At 35.5% G+C, this 23,737-nt stretch overlaps 2 protein-coding genes across 4 annotated transcripts; one reads left to right on the top strand and one right to left on the bottom strand.

Moving 5' to 3' along the window:
• Positions 1–3,922: 3,922 nt before the first annotated feature.
• LOC112564100 lies at positions 3,923–8,182 on the bottom strand. The gene is given in 7 exon segments (XM_025238703.1): positions 3,923–4,542; positions 5,127–5,235; positions 5,902–6,096; positions 6,739–6,842; positions 7,146–7,288; positions 8,035–8,083; positions 8,086–8,182. Coding segments are annotated over 7 exon segments (1,290 nt in total). The 3' UTR covers positions 3,923–3,949.
• A 1,871-nt stretch (positions 8,183–10,053) lies between these two features.
• On the top strand, positions 10,054–22,007 carry LOC112564181 (ciliogenesis-associated TTC17-interacting protein-like). Of its 3 annotated transcripts, none has more exons than XM_025238824.1 (10): positions 10,054–10,100; positions 14,038–14,138; positions 14,494–14,738; positions 15,310–15,396; positions 15,819–15,879; positions 16,313–16,416; positions 18,192–18,316; positions 18,643–18,719; positions 19,654–19,742; positions 20,228–22,007. In XM_025238824.1, the coding sequence occupies exons 1-10, from the start codon at positions 10,069–10,071 to the stop codon at positions 20,477–20,479; spliced, it is 1,173 nt and encodes a 390-aa protein (XP_025094609.1). In that variant the 5' UTR covers positions 10,054–10,068; the 3' UTR covers positions 20,480–22,007. The 3 variants fall into 3 exon arrangements, with proteins under 3 accessions (XP_025094609.1, XP_025094608.1, XP_025094610.1); XM_025238823.1 differs by lacking the exon at positions 10,054–10,100 and adding an exon at positions 11,617–11,805; XM_025238825.1 differs by lacking the exon at positions 10,054–10,100 and adding an exon at positions 11,867–12,026.
• The last annotated feature ends 1,730 nt before the right edge of the window (positions 22,008–23,737 follow it).

Below are 23,737 nucleotides of genomic sequence, written 5' to 3'. Positions count from 1 at the left end.
GAAAAACAGCTACAGGTAACACTTAATGTAAATGTTGATCACACAGTATGGCTTAACAGCCTACAACGTCTAAAGTACTGTACATTATAAAACATGAGTATTTAAAGTCAACATAAAATGCGAATATTTGAATGATAATGACCGTACATCCAGAGAGAAAAATCCAACATGCATGAAAATACTGGAAAATAAAAATGCATTTCTAGACAATGGGCTGCCTATCTACAGAGGTACTATACTATGAAGACCAGCATATAGACATTTTTCCAACCATACCTATTCCATGACTTCTAAACATGATGTGTCAACAGCCAATCCTTTTAAAAACAAAGCACACTTTCAAACTTATGTGTGATACACATTCAGTTAGATTCTATGCTGAACTGGCCTTGTGAAAAATGGATGCTTAAATGTCTGAACTGCATGCATTTACACATTTACTTATGGATGCATGTGCTTCAGATTTTTGCAGTCACCTTCTGCTAAAAATGCAGTGACCAAACCCTTGTCCTTTCTCCTTTATAGGTACTCGTACATTAAAAGAAGTATTCAGAAGTACAGCTGTACACGCAGTTGTCAGCACCATTTCACTGACACAACAGAGATGACTTGTCAGTAGAGATGTAGAGTTAAAGAAGTCAAAATATTTACACAGAAGGAAAAAAATAAAATAAAAAAAATAAAAAAGACAAGCAGTAATTCCAAGTGAAATATGAAAACAATCTCTGAAATCTTTTTCTTCGATGATGCTTACTGAAGATGCATAACATTTCTAACAGTTTTCAAACAAACAGATGCACATGCACACAAAATCACTGAATAACACAGCTCTCGCTCAAAAAAAGATTTTACGCAGCATCTCACTTCTTCATACATAAAATTTACCCTTCTCTTTAGAGGTATATAATTATTGCATAAGCTTTAGTTACAAAAGTATGCTGTTTCCCTGATTTCAACAATCATGGCTTTTTAGACATTAATTTTAAAATACTTATTTTCCACCAAGTATCCTAAACTAAAAATAGGAAGCTTATTTCTAAAGAAAAACCATTCCACTTTACTAAAGCACTTAAGATTTTTTTAAAGTGTACTATTATCATCTTCATGGGATAGATTTCTAACAAAATGTTAGCAAATAGTACGTAATCCTACCTTATACCATGGATTTCTCAAGATCTGTGTGCATTTAGCCCATAAATAGGTCTTAGGATTGTGAGAATTTGAAAACTTCTTGAAACAATCTATAATTTTGCTGTGCCATGAAGCTATGAATGTACTTTGTGATCAAAAAGGCAACTTACATTTAGGTCGTGAGTGTTTACACAGTACTCAGATTAAAATAGTGCATCCGTTAACCTTTTCCTACCTTTATTTTGCAAAAATAATGAATAACAGGCACATTAACTGTTGTTTTAATGTTTATGTCTTTCACATTTGCAATACAAGTAGCATGGAATGTAGAGAGAAATATTAGAATGAAAATAGAATATCACAGGCAAAAACAGCCGTCATAGTTGAAAGTTGGGTGTTACTATTTACGATTTATATTTACAATAGATCAGCAGAGCTGTATACATCTTAGTTTGGTTGACACACTGTGAGCTACATTACATTGGGAGGTGCATCATTCTCTGGGAAAAAAAAATTTAATACTTTTTAATCAAAGCTTTCATCCAGTTTTGATGGGAACAATAATTATGGTTGATTCAATGTGGTTCATTGCCAAACTTTGTAACATTTCTCTTTAATCATAAAATGTCCAACAGATTGGCATAAAGTAAACAGAAAGAGGTGCATAGATTTGTCAAACATACAAGCAAAGGCGGCCACTTTGGTGGTAACTGGAGCAACTACCCCAGGCCCAGCACCTGAGGAGGGCCCCGCGACAGGAGATTCTTGTGGAACGGTATTTGGCCTACACTTAGTTCTCAGCCCCACATACTGCTAAGGCTGCCCCTGCATACAGGATGATGATTAGGTACAGGATGAAACTATCCAACTTACCTTTTTGTCACAAGGACACAACAAGAATCTAATATGGTCACAGTACTCCACAGGTGAAGTATCTTTACAGCTATTGTGGCTTGTCAAATTACATGTATATAACAATTACTATTATGCAGTAGTTCAAGCATAAAGCAGAGGTCGCCCGTTGTTAATAATACAACTAAAATCTAAGAATACATTTTCTTATGTTGTTTAAAATCATACTATATACCAAGCACAACTTTTTAAAATTGTATTACTACTGTTTACCTTACTGTGTTTGATAAAAGTTTAAACCGAACATGTTCTGATGCCATATACTAATGGTTACAACATACAATGTCCTGTCAACATCTAAGAATACATTTTCTTATACTGTTTAAAATAATACTATAAACTAAGCTGTTCTAAAATTATATTACTACTGTCTACCTTACTGTATTTTACAAAATTCTAAATCAATCTTGAATCATCAGGTTTATATCAGTAATACGGTAATTACCTAAAATTTTAAATAACATAAAGAACAAAGCTCCTATGGCTATGTGGCTGTAAAACACAGGGATTCCCAATGTCTTAGGCACACTATGTACCAGGCAGCATCCAGGTCTCTCCTTCTGCTGCTTTTTGTTTTCCATGATAAATTAGCACTGAGGAGTGGGCAGAGGAAGATTCCCAGCTGCTAGCCAAAGTAAGCTTCACAGTCACAACCTTCTGCTCCAAAGTGCACTAACCATATGATTGTGGAACCTCACATGTTGCTGGCTGGTGCTTTCCATTTTCTTGTGTTGTGTGTCTGGTTAGGCTGTGATACTGCTTCATATAAGTGTTTCATTCCGCGAGCCATCCACTTCTTAAATTCCACTAGCTGTGATGATGTGTCCGTCTGAGGTGACCTTGTGCGGGGTGCCCACTGAACCTCCTGTTGCTGTGTTACTATATGAGTGGGTGTGTGTGCGCACATGTGTGTGTGTATGTCACCAGAATCTATTCCCTTTCATCTCTCACATAATTCTTCCCTCTAGTGTGCTGGCGTGTCATCATACCTATAATTGCCCTTGTGGATGAATAAAGTTGTATTGAATTGAATTGAATAATCAATTAAATTAAATTCTATATTCACTAATTATTGCAGTTCTTTATGTCAACATGTGTACTTCACATACATAAGGAGTTGGGAAAGAAGTAACCTCATATCTGTATATATTTTCATCCTAAACAGCAGCTGTAATTTACTGTACTATGTCATGGCCTCAACTTCACATACACCCACATCACCTAGTCGAAGACTGCAAAAGTGAAGGGATCCACAAAGATCAGCAACTTCTGTGACTAAGCAGTTTGCTTTGCACACATTCACCCTCCACATCAAGTGTTTAAACCCGAAGCACTTCAAATAAAACTTTCTTCCACTAGTGCCTGGCTGCCAGCCTGTGCTCTTGTCTTGCGGCTTTCAAGCTTTTCATGTAGAGTGCCATGTGTCTTGTATCCACTAAGTTCTGCTTGGTAGCTGCTTTTGGAAGAATGCTGTCTATGCTGTGAGCCTGGGTATGGTATGGCATCCTTTGGACTTAATGAATCATTGTCATTTCTGTCGAGGCCATGTGAATAGTATCCATGCTCATTGTTGTGGAGATAATCATGCCTTTGCTCAGAAAGGGCACCATGACCTGACTGTGTTCCAGCCATCATCTTGGCCACCATCTCTTTATGTTTCTGCATAGCTGTACGGACCTCATCCTCATCATTGTGGAAGCCCATGTTGTCCATAGCATACAGCTGTTTGGAAATTTGGTTCTGTAAGCTTCTTGTGTGAAGTCTATCAGAGACACTTTCCTTGCTAAAGCCATCACTGTCTGAATAGATGCCACTGTCTGTAGCGCCACTACTTCCTGCCTCTGAGTGAGAAGATCTATCACTGCCTTGCAAGTGTCTCCTTGTGAACTGTGACGTGATACCAGCATCAGTGTAGTCTAAAGGTTCGCGAGCTAGAAGGGGCAGCACCAGAAGACGCTGGAAATCTTGATGTATTTTCATAAGATCGAATCTTGCTCTTGGCAGTTTCTGCTGTCCTGATCTTGACGTCAGGATACATGTGACCATACCCATCAATCTTTCTTGCCACACTACTCTGGACAGGCTCTGCCTTGTGTGCATCATAAAATCCATCATCACCATGTTCATTGTCATCATAACTCTCTTGCCCCTGCTTTAGCCTGCCCCTGTCATCACCATAATTGTCATAGGCCACATTCTGCACAGGAGCATCCTCTTGGTAGGCAGTGTAACCAGAAGAGGTTAAATGGTCATAGTCATGAACTTCATCAACAACCTCAAGGTTTACATCATTGTAAGAAGCTCCCTCCTTAAACGGCAACCTTCCTGATAAACTGTTCTCTTTTTCTTGTCTTTGCCACCTCTTCTTTTTGCGGAAGCTCTCATACAACTTGCCAGCTTGAGCATAGGAGTAATGATCTGCTGGTATGTGTTCACCTATATTTTCTAGTGGTGACACACCATTAATTGTCCATGCAGGTAAAACCTCTCTTATTTCATCTGCAAAACAGTTTCACAAAATATGAAGTCAAAATGTTCAGGAAAAAAAACATTTGTGTCCAAAAATACTGGAGTATAAAATTAACTAGCATTGCCAGCGTTGAACTCACATGAATGCTTCCAACTGTGATTTTTACATAAGCTTTGGATCTACTGATTCATTAGAGTCAAGCTTATTCAGTTCAGTAATTAGCATGCAGGGTATCAGTGCAGAGAAGCATTATAATGAGGTGATCAAGTTATGTTGCTGGTTCAATGTGTCTGTGAGTTGGATGCTTGCTCTTGATGACTCTTTACTAACTGGCTAAGGCTGAAACCGATTTCTGATTTGCAGCCATCACCAGCATGCCATTTATCAAACATAGTCTATAACTTCTCTCTAGAAAAAAAAAGGCACTCACATCTGAAAATTCACAACCCCCCTCCACCAATTCTATTAAAGAAATAAAGAGCTCTATAAAATAATGTTAGTGGTATGTGAATGTGATGTTCATGTCATGACTGTGTCAGATCAAAGTCTCATCTGAGTGTCTTTTATGGTACAGAAAAATCACAAATATTGTAGACCATAATACAGCTTTTACCTTCAGTGACAGGGGCCAAGTGTGGTTTTGGAAAATACTCTGCACCCAAGCCTTTCCAGCTAATCTCATCATGGGTTAAATCTTCGAAGTCAAATGTCAGATTCATTGTCTAGAAGAAAAGAAACAGAAACCAGCTAACAAGGATACAACAAGGTAACTTATTTAAGCTCTCCTACTTCTCCCACTTGAAAATGTAATATATAGTCAACAATGCAGTATGTAACTTTTTGTGTCATTACATCCACTCATTCAGTGGTTGAGGCAAGCTGAAAAATCATGATATTTATCACCAAACAGCTGAAACATTCCTTCATTTCCTGTATGCTCACATTGTTCATACTGTTGTTCTTTTGCTGTCCCTTATAACAACTTTCAGCAAACCCTTAAATATTTTAGAAGTGTAATGTTTGTAATGGAATAGGTGCTCAACCAACACCACAGCACTTGGCTTAAAAAAAAACATTTTTTAGAAACACTTTTTTTGAAATGAACTAAAAAATGTAAAATGATTTTTTTCTTTTGGTCTTGGGATTTTCTTTAATACATATAACTTAGAATATAAAAATGTGTGGGCACTCTTTAACCTTATCAATGAATAAATAATTTTGAAATTTGTTGACAATTAGATTTTTAATAGCTTGAGAGTGTGCCCCTCACACTTTTATATTAGTTAAAAGTAAATAAAACAAAAGTGAGTAAAAGAAAGTGCTTTTAAAAATATTAAGGTTTTGTAAAGTCAATAAAAGACCTTTATTTCTAGTTTAATAAAACTTACTGCTATGTCCCGCAAGCCACCTCCTCGGCCAAAGATTGCTGCGTAGCCATGATAACGAATGATGAGGTCGCCATATTCCCACTCAGCATAGCGAAAATAGCTTTTAAACAAATCAAGTTTTGATGCAGCTTCCTCCTGCTCTTTCTTGGAAAGTGTGTTGCGGTACATCTTCTCTATAAGTTTGGTAAAAGCAAACTGAAATAAAAAGGAAACAACTTCTAAAATCTTTAGAGTAAACATCTTTTATTGATATTTTAAAAAAGTGGTATGCTTTCCAAAACAAAACTAGCAACATTTAATAGATCACATGTTTATATTTTGGAGACCTTTAGAAACAGCAACAAACTTCCAAAATAATCGAACAAAGGCAGGAAACAGTAAGCACTCGTGCAACCCTTTAATACGCAGGCTTGTACAATGGCCATGGCTGCATCGTATTGCTAAAAATTAGGGCTGTCTCTCCTCTCTTGTATGTTTGTGCTCTCTCTCTCCTTCGCCGAAAGTTCTGCCCTTATTTACTCTGTTCCGCAATGCTTTGGTTCTTGTTCTTCAGCATTCAACTGCCCTGCCAAATACTGCCTTTGGCCTAGTTTTCGGTTCATCTTTCACTGCTGTCATGAGAGATTATATGAAACATGAACGTCAGTCTGTGACTAAGCAATGATAAATCAACCATCTTTATTGAAATCTCTTTCAAAGATGCATTTGTAAGCATGAAAAGAAATTTTCCTTAAAAAAAAAAAATGCTAAGGAAGCTAAGTTTACATGAATTTGATACCTTTAATATTTTGCAAATGCATGAATATTGAAATTTCAATGACATATACCCGAATTTCAAATGATTGGACCTCGAGCAATTGCATTCTTGGCAGCATCAAGACCAATCTGGAGTCTGCTGAGTACCTTTGGATGTGTTTGGTTAACAAGCAATATCCACTTGTCTGCAAAAAGAAACACTAAACTAAAAATCTAATTTTTCGGAGACTGTAGAAAATAGAAAATACAAAATCCATAGAAAATCATCCTGCACAATCAGTAAATACAAATCTTAAGAGACTATGCTAATAAGGGGACATGAATAGAAATGTAACAATCTCAGAAATTTTAGTCATACCAACTCTTCAAAAGTAGGTTAACCACACTGTAATCATAGAGATGGAAACTAGTTACTATTGTTTGTCAACTATTTCCAAAGTAAACTAAATTTGAATAAAATAAATGTGTAATATAATAACAACTCTTACCATCCTTGTAACACATGCCACATGCCATGCTGCCGGAGCCAAGCCCACGTCCAAGGTGTACAATAGGCTGTAGAACCAATGGTCGCTTTAACAGTTCCACTTTAAAATCATTAAGATCATCCTTGCGATCAAATCTATAGATCCTGAAAAACAAACAATTGGGAACAAATAATTTTTAATAACTTTACTTTCATTTCAATTAATTGTGTTCCAAAAAAAACCACTTGTCCTGCCCAACTATAATCTACAAAAAACACCTGGTACTCTTATGTGTGGAGTTTATGGGAAATATTAATAGCACACATCTCTAAAATATCATAATTCTCACAGCTTTTTCATTTTTAGGTTTTCAATTTATGTCATGATAACCTAGATAACAGCTGAACCTCAAAGATGATATCTGTGGTCATATGCCATATGAACTCAAATTCTTTTTACGGCCTGTCAGCAAACAAAGGAACTTAAATCACATTAATGTAAATGGTCATTGCTGATTCTGTAAGCAAAGTGCACTGCTAAAATACCTATTCACAGTAAACCAGCATTTTGAGTGAGACTGAGTAAGTAATCACCCCATCTAAGTCTACAAAGGTCACAACACACAAAGAAGTCAAAACTGTAATGCCACTTTTAGTATATCAATATTTTTTGTAATTAAGTAGTGAGACACCTGGGACCATATGTTAATTAGGCATATAAGTGGATTTTCATGATATCTTTCTAGGCATAATGATGTCTGTAAAAGAATGGTAAGGGATTATTCCCTCAGATTTGGAAAAAATAGCATATTGCAGTTGTCCTGAGCTTAGAGGGCAGATTATTCACTCTAGCAGATATTTAAAAATTTATTTAAGTAAGGAAAGCATAGACTGCATGGGAAATTACTAACCTTCTGAAAGGCACCACATTGACCATTTTGTCTACTGATTCCACTGAGTTCCAGTTTCTGTAGGACGCACAAGACGATATAAGACATTGTTGTTGATCTTCACATCCTCCAAGCGTGCCAGTAGAACAGCTGAAGGAAACTGATCCATTTCTGAAAATAAATTTCTAGATACATGAATGTAGCTTTTCAAAGATCTGACTTTTAACTGACAAACTTTATAAGCCAATACATAGTTCTTTCCTATTTCATATATAAATATACAAACCAAGATTAGCAGGTGTGTAAACACTACTTTCAAATTTATTGACACCCAGTCTCACCACATGAGCTTATAAACTAAGTATGTCTGTGTGAACAAAGCTTAATAATTTTTCTGCTTTCCTGTCACAAGTACACAACCTGCTCCTCAATCCTCTCCCCTTCTCTGTGTGCATGTGTGTGCGTTGAAGAGAGTGTGCTGAGTTTTTTGTAAGCACACAAAAGAGGAATGAGCATACAGAGAAAGCTTATGCAATGTTTGAAGAATAAGTCTTCTGTTATGCAAGGGAATACAAAGAGTATGCTTTGGCATGCAAGCTTAAAGTGCTCCGGTTCGCATCACCTCCTGTTACTCCAGTCAGGGAAGAAAACTCAACTGCCTTTAGGAAGACTTTATTCCCCTCCCTATCTATCTTTGTACTAAATAATAAATAAAAATAAGTTTATATAATGTGGAAGCCTTTTTTTCACAAATCCTTTCTCTGTTAACAAGAAGTTCCCATTCTTATCAGCCCTTCAGTGATCAACCGCCTATGCTGGAGGAGTCTCATCATTTACAAAATAATTGTGTCAAATTAGTAACCATAAAAAAATATTTGGGGTGGTTGTGAGGCTTTTGTGCTTGAATATATGGAAACAGACAAATGTTTAAACGATGTATTACTGATTATCAAACCTTATAGTGCACACAGAGAAAAAAATATATGTCAAGTGCATGAAAAAGGTAATATTGAGCTTACACTCCTCATAAAATTATCAACATATTTTATAATTTGCAAAGTTTTAATGCCATGTCTTTCAGCAATAGAACTGTTGATCGAACTGTCTGCTTTGGAAATTAATTTTACATATCTCATTTTTATCTATGTAATTTTATTAATTTTGAGAGTTGATTTTTAATACCTGAAAAACTTTTCTTTACTAAACATGAAAACTTTGAATTATTTAATATTGGTAATTACAAATCATTTGCAATTTTTACATATTATAAATACATTTTTTTAAAAAGAAAGAGCTTTTACTTTAGAAAATCTATATTTATATCACTATATTAGAAACATGAGGTATATTAATTGTTAACAAACCTGAAAAATTCTAAACTTCACGTTAGCGACGAATGGGTGAAACTTTCTCTAACACTGGTATAAATACAAATAATACACTGAGAGCTATACAGTTAATTGCTGAGCACTCAACGCATAATCTTTGTACAGCTGAGCGATCGCGGTATCAATTTTGATACGGGTACATTTCCGCGTTTACACCTCTGGGTGTATTATTATTATTTAGGACTATTTTCCATTGAAATCTATCGTAGTCTAACCACTGAAATATCTGACTTTCAAGACTACATACAACTGATTATTTTCTAAACGACTAATTCAAACTGTCATCATTCTTCCCTTCTCTATTTCAAATACTTCACAAAATGTCTCGTTTAAAATAGTTGAGGATCGACATCACAAAAAGATCGATATACAAAAAAACTCATGTTTAATCTCACCTTTGCGACGAAAATTAGACGATGCGATATTGTTAACTCGAAGGTTGTCGGTCTAAATTTAAGAGTCAGACACGTTCTTGTCCAGAAGCACCGAGATACGACCTCGTCCAGCAAGCTTCGCCATGTTGTCACAAAGTAGGTCAGACCACGGAGGTATGACACAGGTGTAGAGCTCATACCTGGCGTGTTTTCACGACGAGGCGTGGTGAACGGGCTGAGGGGTGGAGGGTAAGGTTATACGAGTTCCTAAACGACCTGCTAGAAGGACGACCATGCACATACTGTTCTGTACGAAAAGAAAATCGTAAGTTAAAAGGTTGTCCATACGAAGGTGCAAGACTTTATTAAAACAGTGGGTTCAACAATATTTAGTAATTGTGAATCATATAAATATTGTGTATTCGAATTTCATATACTCTTACGCCAGTTACGGACACACAAATAATGACGACAACTTAAACATTTTGTTAGGTGATGTTTTTCGTTTGAGAGAATGTTTCGCCAGGTACCGGTCGATCGCCTGGTCAAGAGAGTATATATAATTGTCAGTATTTGACAGCCGTCATGCATGCATATATACGGACTGTACGAGTATTTATAATATACATATGTGAAGTCGGGTTGAAAATTTCGTCTGACAAATGGATCATTGCCATCATTTTTCTTGACCATCATTTGCTTATATTGTCCGCTAAGTTCACTTTTAGACGTTTTTTTCTGACACCACATCGCGATATTGTACGTAAGGCTATGGGGAAAGATATATATATATATTCAGCGAACAGATCTCGTACGTGGAATGTATATGCGTGACACTGAAATGAAACATCTCTTGATAAAGAACCGCAGGATATATATCCAGCCGAGCTTTTGTCACGACACTCCGGTTTCCTTTTGCTAAATATACCCCCTTGCCCAATTTATCACTTGGCAAAATTACTTAAAAATATGCCTTCTCAAAACTGCAACACCATATATGAGTTTACTTGACCTCAGTTAAATGTGAAATTGAATAACAGCCACTATAAGGACATTTACTATAATTTACTTAAAGATAACAAATGTGAAATATATATATACTTTCTTCGTAAACGTTCTTTTGAATCAACTGTCAGTGCAAATGACTTTATGTGCAAGCAAGAAATCTTAACACGAGCCCTTATATATATATCCTCATTGCAGTGATGACAAGCAAGCATTGTACCCCGACACCCATTCATCATTTGTCACCGCCCACCCCTTACCACTTGTTAAGTTAAAGAGCTAAGTGCGCACGCGCAAGTCACATCGCAGCACAGATATATGCCATTTCGCTCCTTTCTCAAGTTTAGATGGTAATAAATCCAGATACTGCAAATGAGTTCTCTACACCTACTTAATTCTGTTCTAGCTGTACAGCTATAATTAAACGGGATCGTGAAAACGTTTGAGGTAATAAGGAGGTGATGATGATAATATCAGATGGCGGCACAGACGCAGTCCCAGGTTTTTTTTTTTTTTTACAAAAACAAAAATGGGAGAAAAATGCAGGTTATGAAATAGAAACTTGCATGGGCTCCACTTCCTCCCCCTCCCTTATATCCTTATTCTCCCCTTTCAGTATGTAGGAATTAATACCTTTTGGCAATAACGTTAAAGACTGTGCATCGTCTTCTACGCTTTTCTTTTAATTTACTAGGAAATACAAACATCTCTTGGAATACCTTTCCACAGTAACGTTACCACAGACTGAAGTCTGCGAACGTCACTGTGCGTCACTGTCAGTAGTTGTCTCCAACCACTCGGAATACAGATTACATCCCCTGAATCCTGACCTCCGGAAGCGCTCATTACCATAGAGACTGGTGGCCATTTTGTCAATGGATGAGCAAGAAACTTTCGTTTGCAAGCTTGTTTCCACTTTGGCAGGATTTTACTTGAAGATTTTGTAACACTCGTAAAAAGACTTTTCATAAAATTTGTTGTTTATAACCAACTATGAGTGCAAAACACCCTACTGGCTCTGCAGGGTAAGGAAAAAACAGCTTATTGTATTTTAAGTAACTGAAACTTGTAGCGAAGTTAGATCGAAAAAAAAAAAAACAAAAAACAAAACCCGAAACAGCAAGAGAGTCAAATGGTTAATGATGATGCATCGATGCAGCAAAGAACACCACAGGCCTAAACGTATCTAAAGCAATACCTGTCTTGAGCTAGTATCGTTATTCATCCTTTGTTAACTGATGCCAGGGTAGGTATAAACATAGTGATATACATCCAATTTTTACAAAGATCACACGTTGTGCATAACTTTAGACACGTAGTCGATTTTCAGTTGATTTTTAGACATGAATTAAAGTTTATAAATTTTCAGATGTAAAAATTACAAAGTAAAATAATTGCTTCATTTTTTTTTTTTTTACTCAGCATTCATAACTTAGTATAGTTTTGTGGATTCCTTGAAATCAACACCTACTATAAATCTAGATAAAGTATGTGCAAACCATATATGCATAGGCTTATGCCACAGTGCAAATTTAATGAAACTGTTTTTATTTAAACATCTTAATAATAGTAATTGAGTGCTTACATCACACATCATCACAACCAAAGCAGGCTGCACTCTTTGCTGACCCATGATAATAATTAAATAATATTTAAAGCACTGCCTATTAACAACATGCTGGTACCAATCTATTTTAGCCACTGAGCCACAATTAAAGAATACACAGGTAATGAAAGTTAGAGTTTGACATTCAGTTAAAAAAAAGTAATATGCAGAACTAAATTATGATAATGCATGATAGTGACACAATGAGTACAGAAGATCAAACATAATATTTTGATCCCAATATTTTTTAAACATATATGCTTTCAGTGAGTGTTTGAATATTGCCTTTAAATCAGGGGAGCGAATGTGAGATCTCAGAGAGTTCTGCTGTCTATAAGCACAGAAGGAGAACAAATGTCCATATGTGACTGTGAAGATAAAGGGGAAAGAATATAAGAGAGATGAAGAGTGAAGGTTCTAAGCAGGAGTGCGGACAGACAAGAGATAAGAAACATAGGGAGGGGAGGAGCCAGTAAAGAATCTATAGCAGAAAGGTAGGAGTTTATTGTCAATTCTTGCTTTAACTGAAAGCCAGTGAAGATTGTGCAAAATTTAGTGTAGCATGTCTGAATTTGAGAAGACAAGCAGCCAGAATCTGGACATAAGTGCTGTGGACAACCAGCTAGACAAGAGTTGCAGTAGTCTAAATTATATAGAACTAAAAATCAAATGAGAATATTGGTAGTCTGCATTGATAGAGTATGGCAAATGAAGCTGATTTTGTGGAGTTTGTGGTAAGAGGTTAGAGACCTGAGCATCAAGAGACATGTCAGCAGTCATCATGACATTTCTTGTTGAAACTACTTTCTCAAGGACCTTGAATAGAAAAGCCAATAAGAGCTAGCCTTTTGCCTTGTCAAATTTGCTAGTGGTATTATGTTCTGTTGACATTGAATACTACTTTAGCAGTGTTTTGCTGAATGTTCTCTTTTAAAATGATTTTTCTGGATTTCTTTTAAAGTTAATTTTAGATGCTAGAGATAATTACATTGACGTCATTATTTTTATCATTCACTAATGATTCTTAAATGCATATTTAGAGGTTCAGATGTTTCTTTTTGTCACACATCATGAATATATTTGTGAAGCTTGAAGATAAATTTGCCCTGACTTGATTAAATCTTGTTTGCATTTGTCTTAATATTAATACACAATGCATTAATAATAATAGTGAAAGGATTTATATAGCACATTTCCCCACATAGAGGTGAGCTCAATGCACTTTACAAGAAACAAAGGGTAGTAGATACTGATGCTGTATGTCAGAGATAGGCATTACAATCAGGCAAATATATATATACACATGCGCAATGAACACTGCCAGGAACATAAAAGAACACAGAGACTAGAAATCATGTGGGACAGTGAGCAACAAACTGACCTTCCAGACTGGTAAGATAACACAAGCTCAGGTAGATTATGGCAAGGCAATAAACAACATGAGAGCAAAGTAATTAACACTAATTGAGCTTTTTTCATATTATTATTTTTATTTTTGTTATTATTAATATTATCATTATTATTGGTACTGTTACTAAAACTGCAGAAGCAGAAACAATCCTCATTGCCAAGACAGTTTTGTATTTTACAATCTAAAAATATCAGTACTATTGATCTTTACTGTTTTTGTCATCATTTCATTATCTTACAGTCAAGAAATATTGTCCAGTGGTGCAGAAACCTTACAGCCACCTGTAACAACTGATGTTCCTAAAACTAGTCCAGAAGCACTGAACTTTCTGCTGTCACTAGGTATATGCCTCTTTTAAAGCTGCATATGAGACCTGATAAAGTAAACCTAAGAAACTAATTTAAAATATACATATACTTTGATGTTTTAACAGTTTAAAGTGAAGACAGATTGCCAAAATACCTATAAAAATGTGATGTGAGTCATGTTCATACAAGAATCCTTCCAAGAATGGCATGATGACCTGGGTCATTTTCTGGGCCACCATACAGCATAAAGTGTGAAAACCAAGCCGTGTAAATCCTATGTCTAACTGTTTTACCCACTCTTTGAAGATATAATAATGATATTAGCATAAACATTTTAGATGTTTTGTTTTATCAAAGCATTTTTTATCCTTTGTTAATTACCATACAGTTCCTGAGGAAGATTTCAAGTATTTGATGTTTGATGATGCACTAGTAACTGTGTCAGACACTGGCAAGGAATTAGGAGAGTTTACTGTGACAGTGGAACCAGCAAAACATCGAGGACAGGAGTGTTTCCTTGTCCATGCAAATAGCCATGGTGCCATTGATGGTGTTCCATGTGGCACATCAATTGTTTGTCACGTAGCTAAAAATATGGACACCCTAGAACAGCATCATCATGAATATGTCAAGGTGAGGTGAGATTGAAAACTGATATATTAATATATTGAAGTATTCATTATTGTTTTGGCTGTTGTATTCTTTTGATATTGGTTTCTTATCAGCAACTTATGTACATTTTCACTGTCGTTGAATGCTATGCAGATAAAAATGTTACTGCCATGAATGCTATAATGCGGGAGTCCTGATTGTCTTTAAAGGGCAACACAAGCACTCTGTGAAAGTCGAGTGAATTCGATGTGGACCTTTTAATTTTTTTTAACTTCAGTGGTAGTGTCTGAATAAACTTCAAAACACTGTATGGCTGTATTCCAAACTCAGCTGTTTCATTTTCTGGGCAAAAGATATTGTGATTAAAAGAAATCAAATCAAATCAAACTTTATTGTCTGTCCGAGGAAGTCCAAGACAGAAATTTTACTTTTGCTTGCAAGCCCAACCACAAATACAGACATAATATGAGCATATGAAAAATAACATTGCAATGAAATAATAACAAAGAGGGATGATCATTGTTAAAAGTTTTGCAGAGTTATGATTGAAAGAAAAATGGCAATGAAATTTGCTTATTTTGTGTTATTTCAGTTGGAAAACTGTCCTCTTGACAGAAAAACTATCATTACAAAGACAAATGAGTCCTATGTCATCAACAGGGTTATCACACAGGGAGAGGTATTAATGTTTGTCGTCCCAGTATTTTAAATTTGTTTAATTCTTCTGCATGATTAGAAAATCAGTCAAGTACCTTCCTTCTGTTTATTGTGATGTTCGTGCTCTAGTAGTTAAATACCAAGGATTTTTTAGATGTTTTTTCTTCAAAATGCTCTTTTGCCTTTGTCTTGTAAACATTTTAACAAAACTAAAGTGGAGAAATTCTAGCATGGGAATAGTTTCCTAAATCTTTGTAAAGTCAAAGCAGTTTTGCAAAAAATCTTTGTGTTACTGCATTAGACAAAATGTATAACGACCTATTACTGTAAGAAAAGTGTATTCCTTACCTGTAATTTTGCAGTAATTTTTTTTTATAATGATCCATTTTAGCTGTATTATTTTTGTAATGGATACATTGCTGAACACATTGATCACTTTTGTAGGATGTGCAGCGTACTTCACGGTCTGTTCCTGTGGAAGCAATGAGGGGTTTCATATCTGAAGGTAACTCTGATGGTGTAAAGAATTTAGGGAAGATTTTGCAGAAATGATACAGATAGTGACCGATTTTATGGAAACCTGTGCATGCCAAAGTGTCATCTGTATAAGTTATAAAACCATTGACACTTGTTTTTTTTAATTTTTATCAAGAATTTTAGACAGTTTTAATTTTTTGCTAGCTTTAACTTAATGAGATACTTTTATGATTGACTTTACTGAAACAGTAAGGCTTGGTGGTTATACTTTATTTTAATATGATGCACTAAAACTTATGTTGTAAAGAGGAGACAATTAGACAATTTTACTCAGCAAAAATGGTTATAGTGCTTCAAAATACTCAAGTTTTTTTTAAAATGAATATTTTAACTGTCCATGTTAAAAAAGAATTACTGGACCTATGATTGTATGGCATTTTCACATAATTTTTGTTTTCTAGGTTCCAACTTGCTTTTGCATCGCCTTTTCATGGAAAAAGGGCTGCAGGAAGAGCTGCAGTTTGTATCTTTTGATTCAGAAACTAACCTTTGTCCTGCCATCTATGTAAGTAAACAGTCTTTATTTTGGGGTTGGGTTTTTAGAATGAATACAAATTATTATGAACTATTTGTAAATATTTGTTGAATCCATATTTGCAATGAATCTTAAAATGTTTGATATTAGCAAGTGTGGCTTGGCTTTACTGTAGGTAAATGTGATCAAGGCAAGTGGCCAAGCATTGGCAGCAAGACAACAACAATATTTTAAGAATTTAAGATTTTCACTTTAGAGAAAGTACACGTCATATCATAAAACTATCCACATAGAGTGATGACTTATTGCCAGCCAAAAAAAATCTATCATGATATCACAAATGTAGCTGCTGAAAGGTACTGGCACTTACTCTGTGCATACACTATTAGAATACAGACTTTATGACTTCAAAATAGCATGTAGGTTAGTTAAAATACCAGCCATGTGCAGAAGTTACTATTATATAATCATAGCAAAGATGGATAAGCTTATGTATAGACATTAATCACTTAACGAGCATTTTAATTGATGGAAAGGTATTTCATTTAGCCTAATTTATTGAAAGCAAGCATAAAAGATTTTCATAAAAAAGTGACTGAAAAAGTAACACAGAAATGAATGATGCTGGACCCAAATATCAAGTAAGAATTTTTTTTTTAACAAATGATAGTGATAATAGTGAGATTTAATAATAATAAATGCAAAATTTGTAAAGCGCATGCTCACACTCCTAAGGAGCATGCTCTTAGTGCTTAAGAACAAAAAACAAAACATGGACTGCGTACAAAGGACAGAAAACAAACAAATAACATGTGACCTATACAAGAATAAACAACCATACTAAACTAAGAAAAATATCAAATACAGAAAACACAAAAAGGAACCAAAAAACAAGAACAAGAGCTGAGAATAACATGATATTGCAAAAGGAAGGATGTGAAAAAGGACAAGCATTATGGGAAGGATTGTTAGGCGTAATGTTTACGGAAGAGGTGCATTTTTAGTTAATGTTTAAAGGATTCAATAGTGTGTAGGTGGTGGATATGGAAAGGGAGAGAATTCCATTGTTTCGCTGCACAATAACAAAAAAAAATTTGCATCAGCTTTGACTGTAGTTCTAGTCTGTTATGCAATTATTAATGCAACAGGCCCGGTGATGAACACATTTTGAAAAATGTCTTCATTTCTATTACTCAAAGTTATAAAATCCATCCTGAATCATTAAAGTCATAGAGCTTAATTTCTTGTGGTGAACATGTTTGGGAATCTGTTGTGTTTAGCTTAGTAATTTTAAATTTCTTAAATCCCAACTGCTGAATGAAAAACTGTTGTTACTTTGAATGATTGTGATGCACTGCAAAGAGATAGCTAATACAGGATTCAAGCAGAGTTTTGAAAGTCTGGAAAAATCATGAAATTTTGAGTTTATGGAGCTTTTCTTTCTTTTTTTTTTTTAATACTGATCTGCAAACTTATAGGCTCTTGAAAGAGGTTTTCTGTTGACTCGCTTTTTCACAGAAATGTACACACATGTTCATATAGATAGACAGCCAGACACAGATATTCATTAAGATATTCAGTCATATAAACAGATATTCATCAAGATTTGTTTGTGAGAGAGCAATTGAGGGACTAAGAGCAACAACTCAAAGACCACAGTCTATAGTTCTAAATTTTTTAAGTTGAACCATGAGAACCATTTTCTAGATGTATAATGTGGTTTGCATCTCATGGACTGACTCCTTTTCCATGTCTTTTAATAATATATGATAATTATAACTTTAATTGCTCACTGCTTTTGACAGAGAGCTTTAGAAGAACGCACACAGTCTGTGGAAGGAGTAGAGATTCATGTTTATGGTGTTGAGCGGACTATCAACTCCACTGTTGATCTCCCAACTACATGGCAATCATACTTCATGACCGATGGGTCAGTCAGTTGTACAGTATTAGATAGAAATATAAATATGATATTTGTATCATACTTTTTTTCCTTTATGATTGGGTCTGCTAATCTTTGTTTTTCCATATTTATGGCTGTCTCGATCCATACTTATATTATAAGTTTATTATGGGTTTTAAAAGAGAGAGAGAACAGAGTCTAGAGGTCATAACTATTTTGCAAGGAAAGAAACTGTAGGTGTGCAGGCTTCAGCTACAAACAGCAGTTACCGCTATTATGACAAAAATAAAATTACTGCAGCATAAAAAGATTTCTTTTGGAACTGAAGATAAATATCAGGAATTTTTTTTCAGACATCTGACAAACCGTGTTCAAATAGGATCACCAGTAACAATGAAGTTAATACATCTACCAGCCATGATTGAAAGAGGTATTGCTCTAGTCTGTTGAAGCTATAGCTACCTAATTATTTACATATTTTAACAAATTATATAATTTTAAAACATAGTATGGAAATGAATTAATTAAAGGGCAAATAAACTGAAATGTATACTGTCTTTTACTACTTTTACTTTCTCTTATGTGAAGATCTCTCTTTCCCAGACTGTCCAAAATCTTGGTGCTTTCATCAATACATCATTAATCTCTTGAGCCTTCAGTGCAGTCTGTAAGTCCATTTTCCCTAAGCTTCCCAGGATCAGTCACATCTGACCTTTCCTTCAGCGGGTAAACCTTTCCTCACTGGCTGCCAGTTGAAGTTCACATTGTTTACAAGATCACCACACTTCACAGCCTTGCTCCAGCATACCTGAATGAGCTACTGACACCTTGCTGTCTGAGCTGGTTTCTTCCATCTGCTTGTGTTACCATGTAGAAATTAAGTAGATGCTTCTTCTCTTTCTCATGCACCACTGTTTGGAATTCTCTGCCCTTTCTCTTCAAACTGTATCTGTGTTTGAAACAAAAATGTGACGACAAACGTTCACATATCGTAATTTTTGCTCCATACTTAGTTAGAAAAATCTCACTTGGTCACATATGTCCTTTATATTTGTCATGGTGTCATCCGTTTGGTGACACTTATGTTTCCTGTGTCTTTGACAGTCATTTCTTTTGTAATCTTTTATGTGCAGTACATTAAGCTCACATCCAGGCACATTTGTCCCTTACAAATTCAACTATTATTATTAATTCACCATATTTTCACTTTATGAAACTTTTTTAATGATATAAATAAGAAATTTATCGCTCATGTAGATTGCTGTTTGTTTCTATAAATTAATTAAATAAATAGAAATTTAATAGGAAGAAAGTCAGAAATAGAATTATGGAGTGAAGAACTTGACAATTATGTATGTCTGTAGATGAGGAAACTCCAAAGCCTGTGTTTGAAAAGAAACCTTTGAATTGGGAAGAAGATGTGCAGATGTATTCCAAGTTCCTGGATAGAAAGGTAACAGTTTTCATTACAATAGAAAACTGAAACATTAAAAAGACAAATACATGTTTGCTAATACAGCCTGCTTAAGTGAATTGTAATTTAGAATTAATAAATGTCAGCATGGGAACAAGGAGTTGGCAGGAACTGACATTTCCCATGTGTAGTCACCATCTGTTGTACCTGGACATGACTACTTGTCCTTTTTATTTTAGAAAGTAAATGAGATCTGAGTAACTTGATAAGATGTTTGCTAGCCATTTAATTGGTTTGTGTTGGTTATGTATTAATCCAGACACCTCTGCGTATGCTTAAGTCTGTATACAGTCATGAGTGCATTTGTTCAGTCACACACATTCATATGCATCTCAAGTGCAGATGCATTCATAATTTTTTTCTTTAGCTGATTTTGCTTAAATATTATCTCATTAGATTACATGAAATTTTGAGAATGAACATAATAATAGCAAGATACATGCATTTCCATCTATCCTTTGCAGGAGGAGCTGAAAGGGGACCATGCAGTATATATGCGACACCATCCAGAGCTGAAGGCGCTGCTGGCAGACTTTCTGCAGTTTTTGTTGCTTCGGAAACCACAGGATGTTATAGCTTTTGCTGCTGAGTATTTTAGTGCATTCTCCCCAACTATGCCTGAAACCACTCCGTACCTTTCCTCAGCAGCGCCGTCCCCCTTTCCTCATAGCCATACTAATACACAGATTGAGTCCCTTAGAGCTCCCACTCACTAATCAGGGAATTTTGGTCTCAATATTTTTGTTTGTCAAGGACACCAGTCTCATACAATGTAAAAAAGACAAACAGTCAATAAATTATGTGCTTCAGGTAATTTTGATCCACATACTGTCATAAAATCTTTTTAATGTTATGTTCCTGTTCAGAGGAAAAGTTTAAATGTAAATAATTGTTAGAGATCAGAGACTTTAAGACAGGAGAGGCCAGCTTGAGATTCAGAAAGTAGTGATATTTATTTTCATGGTCTGAAAATGCTTATTAAAATTATATTTCTCTTCAATATTCTTACAAGGAACACTAAAGATGATAACACTGGTGAAATGGAGTTATAATGAGACACATATTACCCACAACCAAATAATTGGATGAAGAACTGAATTGGTACATGTCAAAGAGCCTGTGTATTAAATGCTTATTCAATCATGTCATGTCTTTAAGATATAATTAACTGATAACAAATCTGACCATACCCAAAATGTTTGTTTTCTTTTTTGAGCAGAAATGGCCTGCATAGCTATCATTCTTATACAAGGGAATAAATATCTCATGAGAAGTACATGAAGGTAGTTTTTGCTTGTTGAAAGTTGTAAACTGTAACATCATAGTTTGCATATTTGTGCATAACTGTAAATTTTGTTCATTACAATCCTAAACTTTTTCTCATCCTTTGTAAGAATCTCTGCACATTTAAGCAAATATGTTCACCAAATATGTAAGTAATGTATATTTTAGTTTAATAAGTTTGAGATATAGAAAATACTATTGTTTGTTGGTTGTGTTAGTCAGTGGCAAAATTGTGTCTTTCACTCAAAAACTAGCTTTTTGTTGCACCATGTATCTTTAAGTTTTAAAGAATTGTTACCATAAAAAGCAGTGGGGTTGTCTGTATTGTATTTCAATAAAATATGGTAAAGATTGCTCACTAAGGACATTTACACCATATGGTGTTGTTATGCTCTCAGTATTACTGGATATAAGGGCTGGCTGGGGAAATAAAGTATTTTGTTTTCTAAAGAACAAATTGTTATATATTGAAAGGATTGAGTATTTTGGTAGAACCAGTCTTGACATCATGCCAAAATCTTATTGCCCTTGTGTCAGTGACATTAATGTTTCACACTCTAATATAAATTGTGAACATTACATAAAAAATATATGTTTATAAACAACATTGTTGCTGTTTTACCTTCAACTTTTATAGTGCAAATCACTTTTTTCAGAAAAGAATTTTCAAGAACAGTTGTACTACTTTTACCCCATTGTTATTGAAGAATCTTAATGTATTTAAAAGATAAGTTTTTATTACTATGACTATAGCAGACATTACTTGTTCACACAATAAAAGAGAACGTTTTTCGTTTTAAAGTGTAATAAAAATTGAAGGAGTATTTTTGTCTGAGGTTTAATCAGGAGCTTTGATTGGCATCCTTTCAGATCCTTTGTATGCATTTTCTGCGTCTTTCAGGATCAGAATGTAGCACTAGTGGGTAATAAACTGAGTCAATAAATACATTGTGCTACTTACATGTTTAGTGAAATCTGCAATGGAGCATTTTGCGCATGCATGCATGGATCCTGATGTGTGTGTGTGCGCGCGCGCGTGCTTACACCTAGAAAAAGTGAAATAGTCTGACATACATCTAGAGCTTCAATTTCTTAAAGCTCACTTTGAGCCGGCCTTTCCATCCTCCCCAAAGATCTAAACCTCATTTTCTAGATCTTTTAGCCAGCGCGGATATACACTTTCTCCCCCGATTTGCAGCCTTTTCTGATCCGTTTATCGTGGAGCCAAAGCCACAGGAAGCAGGTTAGGCGGCGGGAGCAGCAAAGAGGCCAATCACTGAATTAGCCGCCATCTCTTGCGCAACATTGACGTCATTTACAGCATCGATTGCACCGTTAGTCAACTGGCAGGAGCAGCGCAGTCCCCGCCGTTTGTGGCAAGGTGACGCCTACTGAAATTCTTTCCTTCTTCACCCTCCAGGGCGCGGACCCCCTCGTTAGTAATTGCAGTCGTGGTCTTTACTCGCAGCTTACAACGAGATCTTGTAGTTCGTCACAGAGACGACCTGTCTCTCCTGCCAGCGCGAGGCATCATGGGCTGAGTCCCAGCAGGAGACACTGTTGTGGATGTCGACAGTCGATGTTTACCATGACTGGCATTACATGATCGTAGTCTCACTGTTGTCGTCTGCCTCTTCCCAGGAAGACCGAGACCAAACATTTTAATGCAAACTGCGATTGATTGTGCTGGATTTACTTATTTTGGTAAAGGAGGATGATGATGTTACAGAAAGGAAAAGAACAAAAATAGACATGGATACACTTTCTTCTTCCATTGCCAACCCGACGCATATAAATGAACGCACGTCAGCTTTTTTATGAAAAAAATGACATAAGGAAAACGGAGAGGGTTTCATTTTTCTTTCGACCTTTGCTCACGGAAATTTTAAAAAGAAAAATGATAGAACGATGAAAATGTCAAGCAGCCGTAAAGTAGGTCGCAAGAATGTGGCTGTCTGTTTTTGAGAGCACAACTCGTGCAGTCGTCGCAGGAACCAGCAGCAAGTCGTCTGTGGGCGTTGCAGGTCTTCACGATGACCAGTGCCGATCGATGGAGATTTCTGGCAACATCGCGTGTAAATAATGCTGTGACTTGCTGACCACCCTCAACCTTATAATGCACATTATAAACCATGTCATGAAGCATTAAAAAATAAAAAATAGAAGGATACTTAATTTAATGAATTCGAAGTTACTCTGTGATAAAAAAAAAATACTTCACAACATGGTTTATAATCCACATACGCCACGTTACATTTATACTAGTTAATCTTGGCTACATACAGTTAGGCATGATTATCTCTGTGTTCTGTGTTAGCTCTTCTTTGGTTTGTCAGGTTTTTAAAAAATCTTATTTGTGTAAATAGGGACATTTTTATTCATTTTAACAGGAACACCACTGCAATTCAGCATGATATTCTAAACTTATTGGAGTTCATGAACCAGCCTCTACCATTCACATTTATTTGTTCCCCGAAAGATGTTGATGCTTCAATTAAAATGCGGAACTGTCACTTCATAATAACAAAAAAGGAAATAACTTGTCTGCCACCGAAAAAAAAAAATAGTGATTATAATGTGCTGCACAAAAGAGAGATTGTTTGGGATTCTTTTAGTGTCCTGGATGGTAGATGAACAAAAGTACTGCTTGCTTGACACATACTAATAGAGCACAGCGTGGTTATCCGATG

Source organism: Pomacea canaliculata, linkage group LG5 (assembly GCF_003073045.1).
Source record: "Pomacea canaliculata isolate SZHN2017 linkage group LG5, ASM307304v1, whole genome shotgun sequence".
In the NCBI taxonomy this organism is placed as follows: Eukaryota; Metazoa; Mollusca; class Gastropoda; order Architaenioglossa; family Ampullariidae; genus Pomacea; species Pomacea canaliculata.
Note: the sequence above shows the minus strand (reverse complement) of the source record. Positions and strands in the feature narration are given on the sequence as shown.

Excerpts from the sequence above, each read along its gene's own strand:
- LOC112564181 (XM_025238824.1), top strand. The coding sequence starts at position 10,069 with ATGCACATACTGTTCTGTACGAAAAGAAAATC. Across the intron at positions 16,417-18,191 it reads ACCTTTGTCCTGCCATCTAT|AGAGCTTTAGAAGAACGCAC; the intron begins GTAAGTAAACAG and ends TGCTTTTGACAG. Across the intron at positions 19,743-20,227 it reads CCAAGTTCCTGGATAGAAAG|GAGGAGCTGAAAGGGGACCA; the intron begins GTAACAGTTTTC and ends TATCCTTTGCAG.